Below are 21,261 nucleotides of genomic sequence, written 5' to 3' on the forward strand. Positions count from 1 at the left end.
AGCAGATTTCTTACTATACATCCATGCCTGTGGTTATGTGGATATTCTTGTTTTTTTTTTTCTTCTCTTTTTCTCCTGTGAATCTTTCCTTGGATTTGCTACTTTTTATGGAAGTCTGACATATTTATAAAGATGCTGACCTCTACCCATGAACTTTTGACTAACCTGTTCAATGATTTCTTAATTATTTTTAATGTTTTTTGGAGAATTAGATTATTGTCCTGCTAACAATGACTGATATACTTTTAAATTGTTTATGAATATTTTAATTTCTATTTCATAATTTTGTTTTATTGAGGATTTTTTTGAAATTAAATAAATTAAATAAGATTCATTTTTAATAGTGACTTCATTGGATTTATTTCGACATTTTTGTTTAGATACTGAATTCTTCAACTGCAAAATAAGTTAGTGATTCTGGTTTAAATTGTCTTGTTTACAATTATTATTATTGTGAGTGGATTTGGTCGACAGAAACTGAAAGAAGTTAGGCACAGGTGTAGCTGTATAGTAAGAAGTTTGCTTTCCAGCCACATGATTTTGGATTTAATCCTATTGCGTAGCACCTCAATGCAAGTGTCCTCTACTATAGCCCTGGGACAACCAAAGGCTTGTGAGCAGATTTGGTAGGTGGAAACTAAAAGCAGTCTGTCATGCACACAAACAGACACATGCACGTGTGTGTGTGTGCATGTTACTGTCTCATTGCCTTTACATCATGTAATAACTGTAAGCAAGTGTCTCAGACATACAAGCAGTGCAATTCATTTCCAATCTTCTGTAAAAATATGTCTGGTCATGGGGAAATATTGTCTTATTAAGAAACAGGTGAAGGTTGACAACAAGAAGGGCAACCCGCTATAGAAAAATTAGCTTCAACAAATACTGTCCAACCCATGCCAGCATGGAAAAGTGGATGTTAAAACAATGATGATGATGATTCAAGGCAGTACACTGGCAATATTATTACTGCACCAGCCAAAATGCTTAACAGCAGTTCTGACTCTTTACATTCTGAGTTCAAATGCTGACAGGATCAGTTTTACTTTTCATCCTTTTCAGATTAATAAAATATGTACCTGAAGTTGATGTAATCGACTTCCTCCTGCCCTCAAAATTGCTGGCTTTTTGCCAAAACGAGAAAAAAAGTTATTATTATTTCACGATATTGCCTACCATCATAATATTTTCTTCCACTTTCCACCACTGCTGCTATCAATAGTGGTACTGTAGAACCAGAGTAGTGAATTGATTGAGGCTTTAGAACATCAAACAAAATGTCTTGCATTTGCTCTGAGTCTTTCCACTTTCTGAGTTCAGATCCCACCAAAATCAACTCTGTCTTTCATCCTTTCATTGTCATTAAAAATGGTACTGATTTAAAGGAGTTGATTGGTTCAAATTGTTCTGTGGCTTACTTGGATGGTTGGCTTAATTCATCACCTGGTTTAACATCACCATCTGGCACTTTGGGTGTTTTGGGGAGAGTCCACTCTTTTATGAGCATTCAGGGCTACTCTCCAGTTAGATGATACCTTTTTTTTCTTTTAGGGATCCTGTGAAAGGCCATGGGTATATCTGAATAAAAAAGAAAAAAAGCGCATAAAAATTGCTAATGAAATTAGAATTGCACCAACTTAAATGCTTTATTATACACTGATTTTTTCTGAACATTTCTCATAGATAATTATTTTGATAAAACCCTGATGTAAATATAATTTTTTTCAAGAAGACCCCTACTAAACACCACTTCTCAACCACCACCTACTTTACCATTGCATATGCAGTCTTCAAATTGTAAAAATATTTATGATTATTTCAGACCAACTAAACTTGCTTGTGATGGTGTTCCTTTCATTCTTTCTAAGTAGTCTATTCAAGGGCTATTGCTTATCCTCAGTAAACACTTCAAGTGTCTTCTCTTTTTCTCTTTGTGATTATGGTGACATGTAATAGTATATCCAATATGCAAAGAGGTCAGTCTCTCTGTTCCTATCAATTACCGACCTATCAATTTCACTTTTGACATATCAAATGTGATGAAAGTAATCGTAACCCTCTCCTCCATTACTTTCAGTGATGGAGGTCTGAGGGAAGAGCCAACCAAATATGAATAGTAGATATGTTTGTCAATGTTAAGTAACAGTCTCAATGAGCACTTTTGATCTATGATATCCAAGGGATCCATTAGAAGGATCCATTGAAGGGTTTATGTCAGGCATAGTCAAAGGCAACAACATTGTTTTTGCTATACTAAGTAAAACCATTTCTACCGGAGACTATTTTTCCATATCACACCAATGAAAGTCAAGAAAGTCAACCATTAATGGATGCTTGCTTTCCCCTTGATCTCATAGATCAAAAATGTCTCATTGAGACTGCTACTTAACATTGACAGCATATCTTCTACTCATATTTGGTCGACTCTACACAAACCTAGACATTCCACACCAGACTTGTGCTTCTTTTATGGACAAAAACCTCAAGAATATCCTCCAATGGAAATATGACAAGCTATACGATAGTCTAGTCTCTTTCAAATCACAGCAAGACACAATGACTACACATATCACGGAAACAATCTTGCAAAGCTACGCCCTCCCTACTTATAAACAATACACAGCTAAAACAGTAAAACTGTCTATAAATGTTAAACCTCGTCTTTCACGGAGACCAGACATGCATAACATCAACAGAATTGCATTTCAAAGGCTAGGCTTCCTCTTTACAGCCGGATAGTACTTCAACTGCTGATCCTCCACAAAACTCAAGTGTGGCTAACATTGAACATACTGTTCACACATAAACATCCTTGACTGCATAAAAATAAATCCACCTAGCTGAGTCACAAAACTAATTCACCAATGTACTACAACCATTGGTTTGCAGATGTGATATTCTCTCTCTCTTTCTGGCCATTGTTATTATTACTCCAAACCTTAATCTTGTCAACTTGCAATATGAACTTCATCTCCACCCACCTCATATCACTTACTCTTATCATCCTTGCTGTGTCTCAATTTCAAACTTAACTGTAACTCTCTCTTCCTCCAACATATATTCTCAATAGTCAATAATCTGCATGAGTTCAACTTCATCATACTGGGAAGATCTACAATGGTTTGAATGTTGTTCATCTTCTGATTCGTAGTAGTAATACTTTTCTAATTTTGGCACAAGGCCAGTAATTTCAATGGGACAGAGTCGAATGGGTTACACTAAGCCCTGTACTTGACTGATCCCTTTTTTTACTGTTCCTGAAAGAATGAAAGGCAAAAGTTGATTTAAGTTTTGCGTTAAAATCCTGACTTCAGCCTCACACTGAGATCGTTGGCGAAATACTTTTAATTATGTAAGACAATCTAAACAGACAAAGCTCATTCTTTAGCTTCACTTTGATTAGTGTCAAGATGTATATACAGTCAGAACATGTCTATCTTGGAATGATGTAAGCATATGAATTTGTAGAGCTACCCAACTTACTATGCCAGCGAAGAAATATTGTTTCAAAACTTCAGAAACTTTGTAGTGGAGAAGAAATTAAAAAAATATTACATTTCAAATTTTTGTTGGTGGTATTAATTAATCTTTGGGTTGATTTAATATAATTAGTAAATTTGATTTCTAAAATCCACAATCAGATTTTTCATTCAGTGACAAATCAGCATTATTGCTTCAACCCCACCCCACACACATACACTTCTGTTTGGATTCCATTTCCATAACTTCAGTTATCAGAATGCATCAAGCAATGCTGTCTTTTCATGTTTAGCCCATGTGGTACCATATTTCTGTTGAAATATATTACCTTTCACTTCATTTTTGAAAAATAATGGAGAATATAGTAAAATAATTTTGTCATTATTAACCTGGTGTTTGGAGCATAAATGAGTATGTTATTCTGATGCAAAGTTATAGCTTAGATCACTTTAAGATATAACGCTTGTACCATAGCATCAGGAGCAGTCTCAAGTGGGGTGACATCAAAAGGGTCAATCAATATCTATTCATTAACAATCAGTAGAACTAAAATGACTTTAGATATTAATTAGTGATGAGTTGGAAAAACAGAAATATATAGGTATCCACTACAGTGCTAGCTTAATTCATGACTGCTTTATTAGCAGCTGATCTGTACTGTTGATTGGAGAAGGAAACTGGGTATGTCTTCTGAAAAGAGGCCAACAAACCTCAGAAGGAGGTTTGTTTTTTCAATACATACAAAGATATGTTTATGTTTTTATTTAAACCACAATGAGGCTTTGAAATGTTTTAATGTATTTCAGAATTTTATGTTTGTCTCATTTATTGTTCCTATTTGTCACCTGTTTTATCTGCATACTTGTGTGTGTGTGTGTGTGTGTGTGTGTGTGTGTGTGTGTGTGTGTGTGTGTGTGTGTGTGTGTGTGTGTGTGTGTGTAAATCTTCGTGGTTTACAAAATATTTTTCTATTGTTTACAATTATAACACGCACACCCTACATACCATTCTTCATTCACAGTAATCTAGGTAATAAATTCTCCCTCCTGTGATTCATTATTACCCAGAGCAACATTCCTGGAATAAATACTATGTAACCATACGTTTGAGTACAAACAGATATGTTTACTTTGATACCAAGGAAATTGCCTAACTTCTTCATATCTAACATATGCGCACGCACGCACACGCGCACACACACACACACACACACACACACACACACACACACACACACACACACACACACACACACACACACACTCTCTCTCTCTCTCTCTTTCTCTCTTTCTCTCTCTCTCTCTATCTCTCTCTCTCTCTCTCTCTCTCTCTCTCTCTCTCAATCATGTTGTTTTTACCTGACCAATCAGTCAGTATTTACTTTTCAATTAAAAACATCATTGGGATGTAACATTTTTCATTAACCTATTTTTATACAAGCCCACACATTATTAGTAAAATAGAACAAGTTAACAAGTATCTTAAAGCAGTACTTGTTATAAATGAGAAAACTAAAGCTAAGAATCAATCATCCTATTTGGATGAAATGTTTACCTTCAAAATGATCAAGAAAATAGAAAGTTGGCTTTGTATTTATTGCAAATAGTTGTCTGTGAATCTTCAACTAAGGTATTCCATAATCCACTAACAATAAAGATAGTAATTCATAACATTTACTGGTACTCTAACCCTTTTGATACACACCTGTTTGAGACTGTTCTAGTTCTATGTTACATACTTCCTGTTTTAGATAATCTTAATTAAAAACTTCCATCAAAATTTTATGTTAATTTATTTTCCAAACATCAGCTTAATGATGACAAAGTTTATTTTTATAAATTCTGTATTATTTTCAAAATTAATTGAAACAAACGAAGTGTATTTCAACAGAAATATGGTAATGAAAGGGCTAATGATCTCTATTAGAAATTTATATTTGCATATAATTTCTTTCAATAATATACTGATTTCCTTACCTTTCCTTTCCCTAATACTTATTGACTGTGATCGATAAATATGGCTGGGCACCAAATCATTAGGCTAGAATGGTATTTCATATTTCTGTCCGCATGTGTGTGTGTGTGTGTGTGTGTATACAGAGTGCGGTGAATAAATTGTCATCTAAATTATGCAAAAATGAAAATAATACTGACATCTCATTTTAACATATATATTTACCAAAATTACAAAAAAATATCATGAAATGCAAGAGTAAATTTATTCAATAAAATTGCCATTGGCTCAACCACGGCCTCCAGACAGCTTTGGAATATCCTGCAACTCTTCTGGATGGTCTTGTTTAAGTTGGTGAATGCTGCCATAATCTTTGCCTTCAGTTCAACTGTGCCCTACACACAATAATCAAGGGGGCTGCAGTCTGGGGAGTTAGGTGGCCAGATGTTAGGGGTGATGTGGTTGAAGAAATTGTCTGACAGTCACGACTGGGTTCTCTTGCTTGTGTGGCATGGTGCAGAGTCCTGTTGCCAGTCATAGGATCTTCCAGCAGCCACCCTCATGACCCAGGGCAGCACTACCTCTTCCAGGCACTTGATGTAGGCCTCCATGTTGAGTCTGAGACTGAGTGGGAAGATGAATAGAGACATAACATCGCCATCACTAATGATCACTCCAAACACTACGATGTTGACTGGCTGTTTGATTTTTATCACTCTTGTTGCATGTTTTGGGGACATAGCAATCCAGTGGATGTTCTGTGTATTCATCATCTGATCCTGGCTGAAATTTTTCGTCTGAGAAAAACCAAAGCAGGTTTGGTCAGAGGAGATGAAGAATACCGAATATCTTCATGCACTACTTGCCTGATAAGTAACTCAGGCACTGCCATGTTCCTGGTGACGGACCTGATTGACTTGGAGGGATTGTTGTCCATCAAGGCCTGGATCTCACTAACAAATTCAGGAGTTCTTTTCTTATCAGAACAATTAGAGTGAGTTTTCTGAGCTGCCATACCTTTGTAATCACCATTAGATTCATCCAACTCTTTCCGAATCTTCTGCACTGTCCTCAGATTGACACCCAAACACTCTAAAATGTTCATATTGGAGCTTCCGGTGCAAATGCCAAGCAGTACAGCATGTTGTTTCCAAATATCTGGCAGAGTGAATTGCGTCATAGTGCTGTTTTTCTGGTAGGCAGTGCCCAACTGACTTTGCTATGCTATGTAGTTAATAAAATAAAAAGCAAACAATGCGCATGTGTGAAATTAAAAGTATAAAATGGTGACAATTTACCCAACATACTCTGTATATATATACTCTTGACTTCAAACACTGTAAGTTGTGGAGATCTCTTTAAGCCTTTAGTCTTGCAAGTTGTAAGGCTACCTTACAAGTGCTGGTGCTATGAAAAAAGGCACTTTGTATAGTCTGTAAAATTGTTGGCATTAGGAAAGGCATCCAGCAATAGAAACCATGCTAAATCAGACATTGGGGCATGATGAAGACATCTGACTTACCAGACCCTGTTGAACTGTATACCTCCTGCCAGCATAGAAAACAGATGAAAGTGATGATGGTGATCAAGTAACTTTGTCAATTCTCCCTCCCCTTTGAAACTAATAAAGATAATGGCAAACAGGTAAAATGAGGTCAGTCTAATGAACTATAGCCATATCCTATAAATTTATAGCCTTGTGTCAATAAGTTATTGATATTAAAATGTCATGGTTAAATCTAGCGAAGAAGTTATGCTGATACAATTAGATATATACATCTATCTTCATAAATCAAAACAAAACTGACATTAATGCCATCTTTTGAAAAAAAATGGTGATTTTTTTCACAAGTTTTCTCATTTCATCTTATTCTTCATATAAGTTCAAGTGGAATGAAAAAGAAAACCATCATTATCAAAATTGTTTATATAATTTTTGGTGCAGATGGTTTTCTTACTTTTCTCTATTTGTTGTATCGAGTTCATTGTATCTTTTTGGATAAACATGCCAGAGGTAGACAAGCATCTCAAAGGTTTACCAGATCCAGAATTATTTAACTTTTAATTTGTTTGTTTGTCAATTTATTTTATTTATTTTCTTCTTCTTGCAGCTGGTTCTTATGTTGCACTCACATTACTGGGGAAATCTCAAGGACAGATAAAAGCTATGGAGTCTAAAGAGAATTCCAGTTCAAGTCACCGTATAACTGGTCCACGCCCTGTTGATGTAAGTTAATTTACTTGGTAGCTTCTAATTATTTGTGTGTGTGTGTCTCAATATATATATTCATATTTCTTAATCTACTCCACACCTAAATTAATATCCAAATTCTTCATGTCTAGTTGATGATATAATGACTTGAGAGTGAATTTGGTAGACAGAAACTCTGTGGAAGTCTGTTATAAATGTGTGTGTGTCTTTGTCCCCTTCCCCTTACTATTTGACAACTGGTGCTGTTTTGTTTATATCCCCATAACTTAGTGGTTCAGTAGAAGAGACCAACAGAATCCATTCCAGACTTTAAAAAAAATAAGTACCAGGGTCATTTTGTTCAGCTAAACCCTTCATGGTGGTGCCCCAGCATGGCTGCAATCCAATGACTGAAACAAGTAAAAGATAAAAGATAAAGAAAGGTCTCACAATATTTATGCATTTGCTAAAATAGTACATAGGTCTATAGAAGAGCTGGCCAACCTGAGGCCTGCAGCCCGCAGACTTTTATCTTGATACTTTCTTGAAATGGATTTATTTAAACAAATACTTTAAAAATCTTATCAGAAATTAAAGATTGTTATGAAAAGTAAAAAAGAAGGATACTACTGTTTTTGCAATGATAATGTTTCATATTGAATCAACAATCATACATACATTATTGTAATAATATCATGAGAAAACAAAATGCTTTCAATTCTGTCAGTATACAAGCGGCCCTCAAAAAACATTCAGTGATTAAAGTGGCCTGCAATATAATTAGAGTTGGTCAGACCTGATCTATAGTATGTTTTTATGTATTAGTCAAAAGAGAAGTGGTTAGTGTTCATGGCTTCAGCAGACCCTCCCTTACTGTTGAAGATGTTTTCTATAAATAAAAAGAAAAAAAGTACTCTTGGCATGTTTGTTACTACTTTTAGATTTGTTTCCAGTAGAAAAGATTTGTTTTTCAAAGTGAGTTTGTTAGTGTTTAAAGACTTCTTTTTTTCCAGTAGATATGGGTAAATTATTCTTGTACTTCAAGGTCCCCTCAGATGCTTCATCACTATTTCGTCTCTTTTCTGCTCCGCCCATATCACCCTATCACTTGAAATGTAAGTAGTGACATAACCTGTTTACAGCAAGAAATCTGTTAAGTTTTATCCCATTCTCTTGTACTTTAAACCCCTCATCTCCTAGCATAAAGCTAGCTCTCTTTGAGATTCATAGTTTTGCAAGCTCCATGGCAACTTCACTTGTGCTGGTGGCATGAAAACAGTACCCAGTACACTATGTAAAGTAGGTGGTCTTAGGAAGGGCATCCAGCCATAAAAACTGTACTAAAGTAGGCAGTCGAGTCCTATGCACTCCTTGGACCTGTCAGATCTTGTTGAAACCCCCAATCCATGCCAGCATAGAACATGGACATTAATGATGATGGGGATACTGCTGCTGTTACTGGCAATGATAATTATGATGTTTCTGTTAGCGTATTACAGTTCTGTTTGTTTACCTTGGATTCAAAACGGTTCTTCCACATTGTTTTGTGAAGTTGACCAGATGTAACATTTCCAGTGAATAATTCAAACAACTTTACAAGTTGAAGAGCTACAAGATAAACTGGTGGTAAAAACTAGATAATGTTTTTTTTTGAATCAGGTGAAAATGATTAGGTTCTTGATGGTTGTGAGAAGGAAGAAATGTGAAGTAACCAGCTTAATTGTTTGCTTATCACCAAGGTATCGTTTTCTTGAGACAAAGTCAATCCAGCTTTGAAAATCGCTTCACAAAAAATAGTTGTAAACATAGTAAGGCTTATGAAATGAAATGCATATGAATTTTGTATTTGAAAGGTTCTGGGCATAGAAATTCCTAAATACATTAACCCTTTGACATTCAGATTACTTTGTCAAATATATTCACATCTGTTTTGAATTAATCGTACATTACTGTTTAGGTGTGAGATTTCAATGATGTGATTGTTTATTTTTAGAATAACATTGTAGGGCAGGTATGAAAGGCCAGATTTGGTCAGTTTGAATGTAAGACAGAATATTGAGGCTGAATATGGCCGATTATGTTAAAGAGTTAAAATAATTTTAAGCATAACTGGAAAGAACAATAGATTCTTCAAGCCTTATAAATGTTCACAGCATGTAGTGTATTTGCTGTATGAATGCCAAAAGAAATGCATTTGTATCGACCATAATTTCTACACATTGAGAAAAAACAAACAAATATCCTAACTCTTAGAGTAAATAAAGTCTGTTTGTTTCCTCAAAGTTATCAGAATCATTTTCATGTTCTGGAAATGAAAATACAATCATCTGAATGTAATGTAGGCACAAATTAGAAATGACATATCAGTTTTGTAGCTTTGTATCCAAAATCTAAGTTGTAGAAAATATCTTAAAGCTGGCATATCCAAGAGTGAATCTCTGTTGTTGCTGTTTACATTGGTGAGAGGTGGTTGAGCACCATTTACAAATATTTTACCTTTAGCAGAGTCTTCATTCTTTTTGCCAATGTTGGCAGCAAGTGTGATGTTATCAACATTAGTATTTGGTTGGTCTTATTCCAACTACTTACGATATTTACAACTAGTATTTCCATTCAAATTATTTACCAAAAAGTTTTTTTTTTCTTCTCCCCACTTTCTCTGTAAGTTCTTCATTTTCTGTGTTTTTATTTGTAAGATATCCATGAAAATGTATGTTCTGATAGTCAAGTTCACTTTTCTTCTGGGTCTAGTTGAAGGATCAGTTTTTTTTTTTTGAGTTTAAAAAGTCAAATTACTTGAGCTGAATTCATTCATAGCATGAACAACCATAGCTGCCACTTTTCAACACTTTCTACCATTTTTCAAATAAGTATCACTCATTTGAAGCACATGATGTATTTTATGAAGCTCTTCTACAAATACTTTTACATGGCCTCTTTTTTCAGCTGTTTGTCAAAGCTGAGTTGTTGCTGCCTTCTGAATTTTGATTTAAAAAATATTTTTCTGTTATTGTTATTGGTGTATTTTTGAGTTTTAGCCAAATAAATTTTTTTAGTTGAGAAAAAAAAAATTTTCAACTAAGATTTTCAAATTCATTGTGTGAAGCAATAAATAGGATTCTGCATCGTATTTATTGCAAATGGCTGCGAGTCTTCAACTAAAGGATCCCAAAGTGAATCAGGACCAGAAGTAGCAATTTGTAATATTCAGTAGTGCTTTAAACATTCAGTCTTTCCTGTGCAACAGTGCGCCACATAAAAAATAGTGTTTAATATGGTAACCAGGAAGGAAACCAGTCACCTTGTGTATCTAATTTTGAGTGGGTTTGTCATGAGAAAAAGAAGAAACAAAAAAAAAAACCACTTCAGTATTTTTGTAAAATGTTTTACTCATTTCAAGTGTAATAATTATTCAGCTTTCACTTGGATAGTACATACACAGTGTCTGTTTTGAAAATATATAAGGTATTAAATTAAGGCTGTATTGACATCTGCTGGGATAGAAAAGTTTTACAAGTGAACTTCAATACTCTGATTTTTTTTTTACCTTCATTGTTTCGATATATTCAAGAATTAACATTTGGGTTTGATGGATAATTTATTTGTTTAATTTTGGACTTCTGTGTCAGTACATTTTTCCTGAATTTATTTTATTTCTTGTTTCTGGAAAGTAGTAAGAAAGATATCCTTTGCTACAGCATTCTCTGTTGTCTTTTCAAAAGTATAATCTCAGCTCCACTAACATGCATTATCATGTCATGAGTCTGTCATCCACTTACACTGCTGAACACACACACACACACATGCATGCACGCACGCACGCACGCACGCATGCACACACACACACACACACACACACACACACACACACACACTCTATCTAGTTGTGCATATAAAAAAAATGTCACCTTTGTTAGACTGTGATATTGACTCACATCATGCACATCTCAGTCTTGGTTGTGGAGTGTTTGGTTAAAAGAAAACATGAAATAATTCTCAGTTTCCACAGACATACTTGCATACTATTCTCTTCAAGAAACATGTAATTAATTTCAGAAATTTTTGATGTTTTTCCAACTGGTTCTAATTGATATCCAACCCTTTAGTTTATTAGATTACATTAAAGATCATATACGGCTTGATATTTTTCCAACATTTCTACTACTTTATGTACTACAGAAGCAAAGTAGGGATATTTGTTGCTCTATTGTTTTATTTAACCAATATTTTACAAATTGGACAAGAGCAAAGGAAAGTTGTTTTTTTTTTTGGTTATTATTCATAATTGCTTTTAGGATAAATATTGCTTAGTGATTTCAGCATTCATACTATATTTCTACTTTCACACTCCACTAGTTCATTAGTAGAGTTTTCTTATGGAATAACTTTTGTGAACTCAAGATTTTATCATCATTTACCCCTAGGCAGTGAGCTGACAGAAATGTTAGCATGCTGGGCAAATTCCACCGAGGTCAACTTTGCCTTTCATCCTTTCGGGGTTGATAAATTAAGTACCAGTTGCATACTGGGGTTAAACTAATTGACTGGCCCCTCCCCCAAAATTTTGGGCCTTGTGCCTAGAGTAGAAAAGATTATTTACTCCTTCTTTACATTAATCTTTTTATCTCTTACTTGTTTCATTCATTGGACTGCAGCCATTCTGGGGCACCACCTTAAAGGGTTTAGTTGAACAAACTGATCTTTGTACTTATTTTATTAGTCTGGTATTTTTTCTGTCAATCTGTTTTGCTGAACCACTAAGTTACAGGGATGTAAACAAATCAATAACAGTTGTCAAACAGTGCTAGGTGACAAAGATGCCCACACACTTATGTAAATGTGTATACACACACACAAACACACACATGATGGGCTTTCATGCATTTTCCATGTGCAAATTCACTCAAGAAGACATTAGTCAACCTGGTCCTATAGTAGAAGACTCTTGCCCAAGGTGCCTGTAATGTATAACTAGTAAATCCTGGTTCAAAGAAGCTAATTTTTAGTCATAGTCCTGTACGTTATTCCGAATGGCCGTTCTTTCTCTTCCTCTTCCTGTCATATCAACATTACTTGCATAACATTCACTCCCTCCTAGAAAAAGAAGGGAAAAAAATCATAACCTTTCCGGGGCTTTCCGGATCCTTTGTGTTCGATGCAGCTGAGGGGATTCTTCTTTTTGTTCTTGACGGTTATCTCTAGGAGGAGGAGAAATGATTTTGAAGACTGCAGAATGAATGATAATCAGATAGGTTAATGTCCAGCAAATATGGTGGGTGGGGCATTGTTTCCCATTCAGACTACTCCAACCTGTAGAATGTCATCCTTGCTGTATGTGGCTGAGCATTATCCTGATGGAAGAACACCTTTTGTCTTGAAACCAAAGATGGTCATTTTTCTTCTAGCGCAGGTGTCGATGAGTGGTTGAATGACCAAATCCAAGCTTCTCTACTAGTTCCTCAACAGATACAATGGGATTTTGTTCCACCAGGGTTTGCAGGACATCCTCATCATGCTCTACAGATCTTCCAGGACAAGGCTTGTCTCCTAGGCTGTAGTTTCCAGCTTGGAATTTCTGGAACCACTGTTGACACTGGCTTACGCTTATTATCCAATCCTCATATACTGCATTATTAATATTCCTCACACTTTCTGTTGCATTGTTACCTTTATTGAACTCATAAAGGAAAATATGCTGAATATGCTCCTCTGTCACTTACATTATAACTTTGAAAAAATAACTCTTAAAATCGAATTGCACTCTTCAAAACTGCACTAAGAATAAGTACAAAGTAATACCTGCTTTTATGGCAAGTTGATGCAGGTAGTTTATCCCGTCCCCATCTGACTTTTAGTTCATGCAATTGAAAAAAAACTGCTTTATTTATGAGATGACCCAATACATTTAGTCAAATAGAATATAATGGCTGTTGGATTATTTGATCAAACCCTTAAAACTCACTTGCTATGTCGAGCTGCTACTATATCTTATAAACCACTACTCTGGAGTAATTTATAAGATATAATGATCATCTCCAGATTATTTAATTAGGATTACTGAAATAGTTATAAATATATGAAATTATGAACAAGATCATTTGATAAACTCTTAAATGTCTCGAGTTTGTAGCAACACCAAATCTGAGATATTTGATCTGTTGGGTTGGCAAGAAAATAAATTCATTGTTTGCAAATAGAGTTAGGATATTTTTGAATGACTTCTGTCAATGTTATAATTTTTTCCTTTTAACATTTGATAGTTGCTACTTTTAGCTTACTTTAAGAAACAAATTGCATGTAATTTTGTTTACAGCTGTTAGTTCAATGTCAATTTTAACATGGAGAGTGCAAAAACGAACATTTTCGCCCTATTTTGCTGTTTTATTTCCATAAAGGCAAGAAAGCTGTTGAAGCTCAAAAAGAGATATGTGAAGTTCTTGATTGCTTAACAGAATGCACATGTCAGAAATGGTTTTATAAATTCCATTATGGAGATTTTGCACTCAAAGATGGCCAATGTTCTGGTTGACCTACTGAAGTTGATGACTGAATCAAAGTCATAATTGAATCCGATTGTCATATAACTGTGCGAGAGATTGCAGAGAGGTTAAATGTATCACACACAACAGTTGAAAATCACTTAAAATGTCTTGGACTTGCTAAGAAGCTCAATATTTGGGTTCCACATAAATGGAAAGCAATTCACTTAACACAACAAATCAGTATTTGTGATATGCATCTTAAACGCAATGAAATTGATGTTTTTTTTTAAATGAATCATCCCAGGTGATGAAAAATGGATTGTCTACAATAACATCAATTGAAAACGATCATGGTCCAAGCATAATGAACCAGCACAAACCACATTGAAAGCCAAATTGCATCAAAAAAATGTTGTGCTGTCAATTTGGTGGGATTACAAAGGTGTTGTGTATTTTGAACTGCTTCCAAGGAACCAAGTGATGAATTCAGATGTTTACTGTTAACAACTAATGAAACTGGAAGAAGCAATCAAAGGAAAACGGTCAGAATTGATAAATCGTAAAAGAATCATGTTCCACCATGGCAACGTCTTTGCTAACTCGTGGAAAGTTATTGGAGCTTGGTTGGAAAGTGATGTCACATTCCCCATAGAGCCCTGATCTTGCACCATCAAATTACCATTTATTTCGATGATTGCAAAATTCTTTGAATGGTAAAACTTTCAATAATGATGATGACCTGAAGTTGCCAGAAAGCTGGCAAAAGGTCATCGAACAAAATGGAAAACATATTGATTAAAAGTTCATTCTTTGTATAAAAAAAATTTAATTTTATTTCACACTAAAAAACTGAAATTACTTTCTTGCCAACCTAATAAATTTTTGAATAACCAATTCCTTTTCCTGCTAGCTTTGGGTATTATTACCTGTTGGAATCAACAAATGTTTTGTTTTTTTTCTATTGTGTGTAAAGCTGGCATTAACAAAGTGGTTGATATTGACTCTGGCGGGTCTGTGTGGTGTTCCAAGGGGGTCGATAAACACCTGAAGTAATTTTGAGCATTAAGTGTACTGAATGACTAGTGAACTGAATCTGGAAGTACATGGTAATTTAAGGCAAAGCTCATTAATTTCCTGCCAAATATCAATGTAATAGCTAGTATTCATCCAACACATATTTCACATTAAATATTCTGACTATATCAGTATATCACTGAATTTTTATTGTTCTTTATCAATTTTGTTAAGCATTTGCATTAAATTTTTTTTAATATTTCTTTATTAAAAAGCAGTGATGACAAAAAAAAAAAATATTGTTTAGAAATTGTTTAGAAATTTTTTATTAATTACATTATTTATTTTAGAAATTTACATTGGATGGTGGGATTCCATGAAGGGATCAAAGATATAAAAAGTTTCTTGACCCCCTAGTGCAAGTTAATAATTGAAATTATCTCTCAGTTAATAGGATGTCTAATATTGTTAACATAAGCTTTACTCATGGTGGCATTGGGCTCGCTATTATTCAGGTCACACAATTCTTAAATTCATTGAGTTTCTAGTATTTACAACAATAACAAAACAAATACCTCCTCATATTATTTCATTTGCATTTGTGTTCAACACAATACTGCTAATCAAAACTAGTGTTGTGCCTTAAAATTAACTTAGCCACTCAATAAATATAGATTGATAATTTAAATGACAAACTGAAATAAGTACCAGGAGATCAGTAAGATCAACAAAACCCCTTGAAGGTGGTATGCTATCATGACATGTAATCTCAGAATGTGCTAGTATTGCAAGTACAAAGTTTTACCATCAGTATTTTGGGCTTAGTAAGGCGGTGAGCTGACAGAATCATAAGCATGCCAAGCAGAATGCTAAGTGGTATTTCATCTGTCTACATTCTGAGTTCAAATTCTGCTGAGGTTGACATTATCTTTCATCTTTTTGAGGTCAATAAAATAAGTACCAATTGAGTACTGGGGTTGATGTCTTATACTTATCCCCTCCCCTGAAATTGTTGGCCTTGTGCCAAAATTTGAAACCAATATTTGGATTTAGTAGACAGGTTGTCAGTGTCCTGGTATTGTCAATTATCATCTTAGCAATATTGAGATTAATCACTTTGGTTAATTAAAACAAAATCATAAAGGAAAGCAACTGTTTTTATTGCCACCTCCTCCTGGTCTCTCTATTGTTTATCTGTTAGGGAAGAATCATAAGATTAGAGAAAAAAAACATTTGGAAATGCTATCAAATTCTCTAATCATCCTCACCACCATCACCACCCTAATCATCATCATCATAATCATCACCACTATCTCAGTTCTGTGTTGGTTGGCATGAATTAGATAAGTTTTCTCCATCCATATTTGGCACTGCTCCAGTACTAACCACATCATAGTTGTGTTAATATTTTATGTACCAGAACTGGTGTAATTGGAAAGGTTGTAGTGGCAGATAATTTCATTTGAAAAAAAAAAAAAAAAAAAAAAAGATTATTTTCCATGAACAGTGTAGACACATCTTTCATTAATCCCACTCTATTCAACAAGTCATATTTATCAAATATTAGTTTCAAACTGCTTCTGCCATTTTTCAGGATCTGAACCTACTTTTTTGTCATCAGTAGGGTTGTTTATTCTACGTTATAATAGCTCCTGGTCATCCCTGATTGAGCAGACTTATCAATCATTGCATGCATTCCAACTTTGACCATCCCATCATTTTGTGGGTTTTTTCCAGACATGGTATATTCCAGTCTTCATTGGCCTATGTGTCCTTTTTCAATACAGTAGCCTTTAGTTTAAATGATATTTAGCTGCTATTTCTAGCAAGTAAAGCAACCATGGCTTGTTTACTATACTGGTATAGTTGCATGGGAACTATCAACAAAATTATTGGAATTTTTCCTTGCAAGAGAGATTGCTATTATTACAATATTATTTACTAATAATTCTTAAAATGAAAAAAAAAAAAAAACAACTTTTAAGATATTCAAAGCTGGCTATAAGGGAGGGTATAAACTGTGAAACACCCAGAATAGGTTTTTAAAACCCGCCAGAGAAAGAAAAAGTAAAATAATATTAACAAAAGTGCTTTACCATCTTTATCTACCTTCCAGCTTTTCTCATCCACCCTTGCATAATGTAGGGTAACAAAACACCTTCAACACTTGCCACAAAACCACCACCTCCTCTTTCAACCCACTCAGTCAAGGGGGCATATTCTTTTCCCTTTCTTGCAAGTTGTTTAGCAACCTTACAAGTGCCAGTGTGACATAAAAAGCACCCAGTGCACACTGCAAAGTAGTTGCTATTAGGAAAGGTGGTATCCAGCTTCAGAAATCAAGCAGGATATTGTAGAAACCATGCCAAAGCTTAGGTTGGGGCATGATACAGCTCTGAAGCTTGTTAGCGTCTGGAGAACCATCCATCTCTTGACAGCATGCAAAAATGGACATTAATTTAATGATGATGATAATTATTGATATAATTTTCAGTTTGAACAAAATGGTAGGTATAAATTATAAGTTACCTTTTATATTTTACTTGTTTCAATCATTAGACTGCGGCCATGCTGGAGCACCACTTTGATGAATTTTTAATCGACTGGATTGACTCCAGTACTTATATTTCATCTAAGCCTGGTACTCACTCTAGTGGTCTCTTTTGCCAAAATAAGTTCCAAGGACATAAACACACCAATACTGGTTGTCAAGCAGTGGTAGGGGATAAACACAGACATGAAGACACACACACACACACACACACATATATGAAGGGCTTCTTTCAGTTTCTGCCTACCAGATCCACTGACAAGGCCTTGGTTGAGCAGAGTCTATAGTAGAAGACACTTTACCAAGCTGTCACACAGTGGAACTGAACCCAGAGCCATATGGTTGGGAAGCAAGCTTCTCACCACACAGCCATGCCTGCACCTATGTTATATCTCTTAACCTTTTTCAGTGTTATTTGTTTTAGTTGTTCTTTTGTTAAACCTGTGTAAGGGATAAAGAGATAAAGACCTGAATATGAACAGACTGGTTTCATCAGTTTCTTATGATACACTTCCTGTATTACACATAATTACTGTAGTAGGGAGCTGGAAGTTATCAACCTTATACAGTGATAGCAGATGTAGCTTGAAACATGTAATAGTGAAGTTATCTCTCTCTCTCACGCATGTGCATGCACATGTACACATATGTTTGCATATCTCTTATACTCTCCTTGTACCATGAGAGTATGCCCTGACAATTCGTCACCGCCGTTTTTATCTCTCTTTCCAGCTACTTCCATCCACCCCTACATAATACAGGGTACCCTGTATCTCCTTTATAGTGAGAAACCTCTTCATGTCCCCCTTTCATATTTAGCCTCTCAACATCTAACTGAAAGCCACCTGCCTCAATATAATACCCCTACTCACTCCAGGGGACTTTTTCTCTGTCTTGTAAGTTATTTGGTGACCTTATTTGAAATAATATTGAGAAAAAGTACCCAGTACACTCTGTAAAGTGTTTGGCATTAGGAAGGACATCCAGCTGTAGAAACCATGCCAAAAATAGACATTGAAGCTCAGTGCAGTCTTCTGGCATTTCAGATCCAGTCAGATTAACCCATACTAGCATAGAAGATGAACATTAAATAATGACATATATATACATCTCTGTATACCACATTCATTGCCATCTGTTATACATAATGCAGATACATCATAACAGGTAAATTAACCGCAGTATTTGTCTGTAGATAATGAACTTGTGGTTGCACTGCGGTTAAAAACATGAAAATATATCAAAAACAGTCAAAAATCATGCAGCAGCTGTGGTGAAATGCTAGCCATACATTTTTGCCCTGTTGGGCTTTGTCATTAGCATTTACCCACATAAACCACATACTAAGACATAATCTGTCCTACAACATGGCTGCATTAAGTATGATACAAAGATGGTTATTCTAATTTAATACTGTTTTTGTTGTATAGTACAAATATACATGTGTGCCAGTACCATGAAAAATGTACCCTGTTCTCACTGTAATGTGGTTGGCATTATTTAGAGAGATTGAGAGGCTAAGAAGAGAGAGGAACAGAGAAAGAGTGTATGTGTCTATATATTTAGGCAGATTGAGACGTTGAGAGAAGAAAGACAGTGTGATGGAGAGAAGTGAAGAGACAGAGAGAGAAAGAGAGAGGGAGTATGTATCTTTAATACAGGTTGAGGGGCTGAGAAAAGAAAGATTGTGTGCTGGAGAGAAGTGAAAAAATAGAGAGGGGAGAGAAAGAGTGTATCTATATATACACATATACACACGCATACATATATGTACACTATATTTAGGGAGTTTGAGGGGATGAGAGAAGAACGATGGTGTGATGGAGAAAAGTAAAGAAAATGAAAAAGAGAGGAAATAGAGAGAAAGAAAGAAGTTATGCAAACTCTTGAAAAGAAATTGACTTGGTTAGGGAAATATAAATAAAGGAATATATATATATGCCTATCTGTAACTCCAGAAATGCTGTTAAATTAGGAGTAATGAAAGTGAAATCTCTCTACAATAATCAATGATCTTCTAAGTCAAAAGCAAACATCGAGAAAAAACCTTATGTAAATTTAACTTTCTACTTTCGTCTAATAATAGCATTCAATGATGGCACTCCGTTGCTTATGACATCGAGGGTTCCAGTTGATCCGATCAACGGAACAGCCTGCTCGTGAAATTAACGTGCAAGTGACTGAGCAATCCACAGACACGTGTACCCTTAACGTAGTTCTCGGGGATATTCAGCGTGACACAGTGTGACAAGGCTGACCCTTTGAATTACAGGCACAACAGAAACAGGAAGTAAGAGTGAGAGAAAGTTGTGGTGGAAGAGTACAGCAGGGTTCGCCACCATCCCTTGCTGGAGCCTCATGGAGCTTTTAGGTGATTTCGCTCAATAAACACTCGCAACACCCTGTCTGGGAATTGAAACCGCGATCCTATGACCGCGAGTCCGCTGCCCTAACCACTGGGCCATTGTGCCTCCACAATAGCATTCAATAAATGGCAGAAAATGCACAAAGATACTTATCCAGGGTTTCCTATATATATATATATATATATATATATATTTAACTATAAAGCAAGACCGATGATTGACTACCAGGCCGCTGGTGATGATGCTACATGCCATACTAATCATGTCTGTCGGGCATGTGGAAGGGAGTGTGATTCAGCAGGAGGACTTAAACGACACGCAAAGGTACATGGAGCCCAATTATAACAACAGCCAGCTATTGCCAGTAAAGGTTTTGGATGCCAACTCTGTGCAAGGCATTGTAGATCTTTGGCTGGGCTAAAAAGTCACATTCGATCACAACACCATTAAGTTAAGCTTCGTGCAATGGCCATACTCGATAACGAGGGGGCAGCCATCATCATATATACATACATACATACATAGATATATATGCATGTGTGTATATATATATATATAATACAAAGAATATATATACATGTATACACACATATATGTACATACTTACATCTACATGTGTATATACATGCATATCAGGGTACAGGACGTTAGAACAATAAACTACAGACAACGGAACGAACACATAGGAAAACGGAAAGCCCCTTGGAATATCCCTTCATCAGCTGTCTCTATTCTATCTAGACGTTTCGAAGACCAGACAGGACGTACTCTAGAATAGTCTCTTCCTGAGTAGTGGATCAACCAACTACACAGAGGATTCCAAGGTGGCAAACACAAACCAAGACAGGAAAAAATGGACAGTGAAAACAACATTCAAAAACCGTACGGCCAAATGCAAATCTGAGGTAGAACGCTAGTAGTTCGTCTTGCCTTTACAGCGGCTGGAGTGAAAAGAAAGCTGACCACAGGTCACACGAGAGCAGAGAGGATGGTGGAGGGAGGAAATGGAACAAGGAGGAAGGGACAGAAGCAGTGAAGTAGAGGCCAGGGTAGATAGGAAGACAGATAGATAAATAGATAGAGAGGATGGTGGAGGGAGGAAGTGGAACAAGGAGGAAGGGACAGAAGGGTATAGCAGTGAAGTAGAGGCCAGGACAGAGGTATAGATAGAAAGATGGAGGAAGACAGATAGATAAATAGATAGAAAGATAGATAGATAGATAG

The 21,261-nt window shown here is 35.5% G+C and overlaps 1 protein-coding gene across 31 annotated transcripts in view; it reads left to right on the forward strand.

Moving 5' to 3' along the window:
• Positions 1-21,261, forward strand: part of LOC106875722 (rho guanine nucleotide exchange factor 11) — a 404,455-nt gene that overhangs the window by 267,109 nt on the left and 116,085 nt on the right. For all 31 annotated transcript variants that reach the window (XM_089352417.1, XM_089352437.1, XM_089352419.1 and 28 more), the window contains one exon: positions 7,545-7,660. In XM_089352417.1, the coding sequence (XP_089208543.1) occupies positions 7,545-7,660 (116 nt within the window). The remainder of the gene's footprint in view (positions 1-7,544; positions 7,661-21,261) is intronic.

The sequence above is a fragment of the Octopus bimaculoides genome, chromosome 5 (assembly GCF_046866305.1).
Source record: "Octopus bimaculoides isolate indiv1 chromosome 5, ASM4686630v1, whole genome shotgun sequence".
Lineage (NCBI taxonomy): Eukaryota > Metazoa > Mollusca > Cephalopoda > Octopoda > Octopodidae > Octopus > Octopus bimaculoides.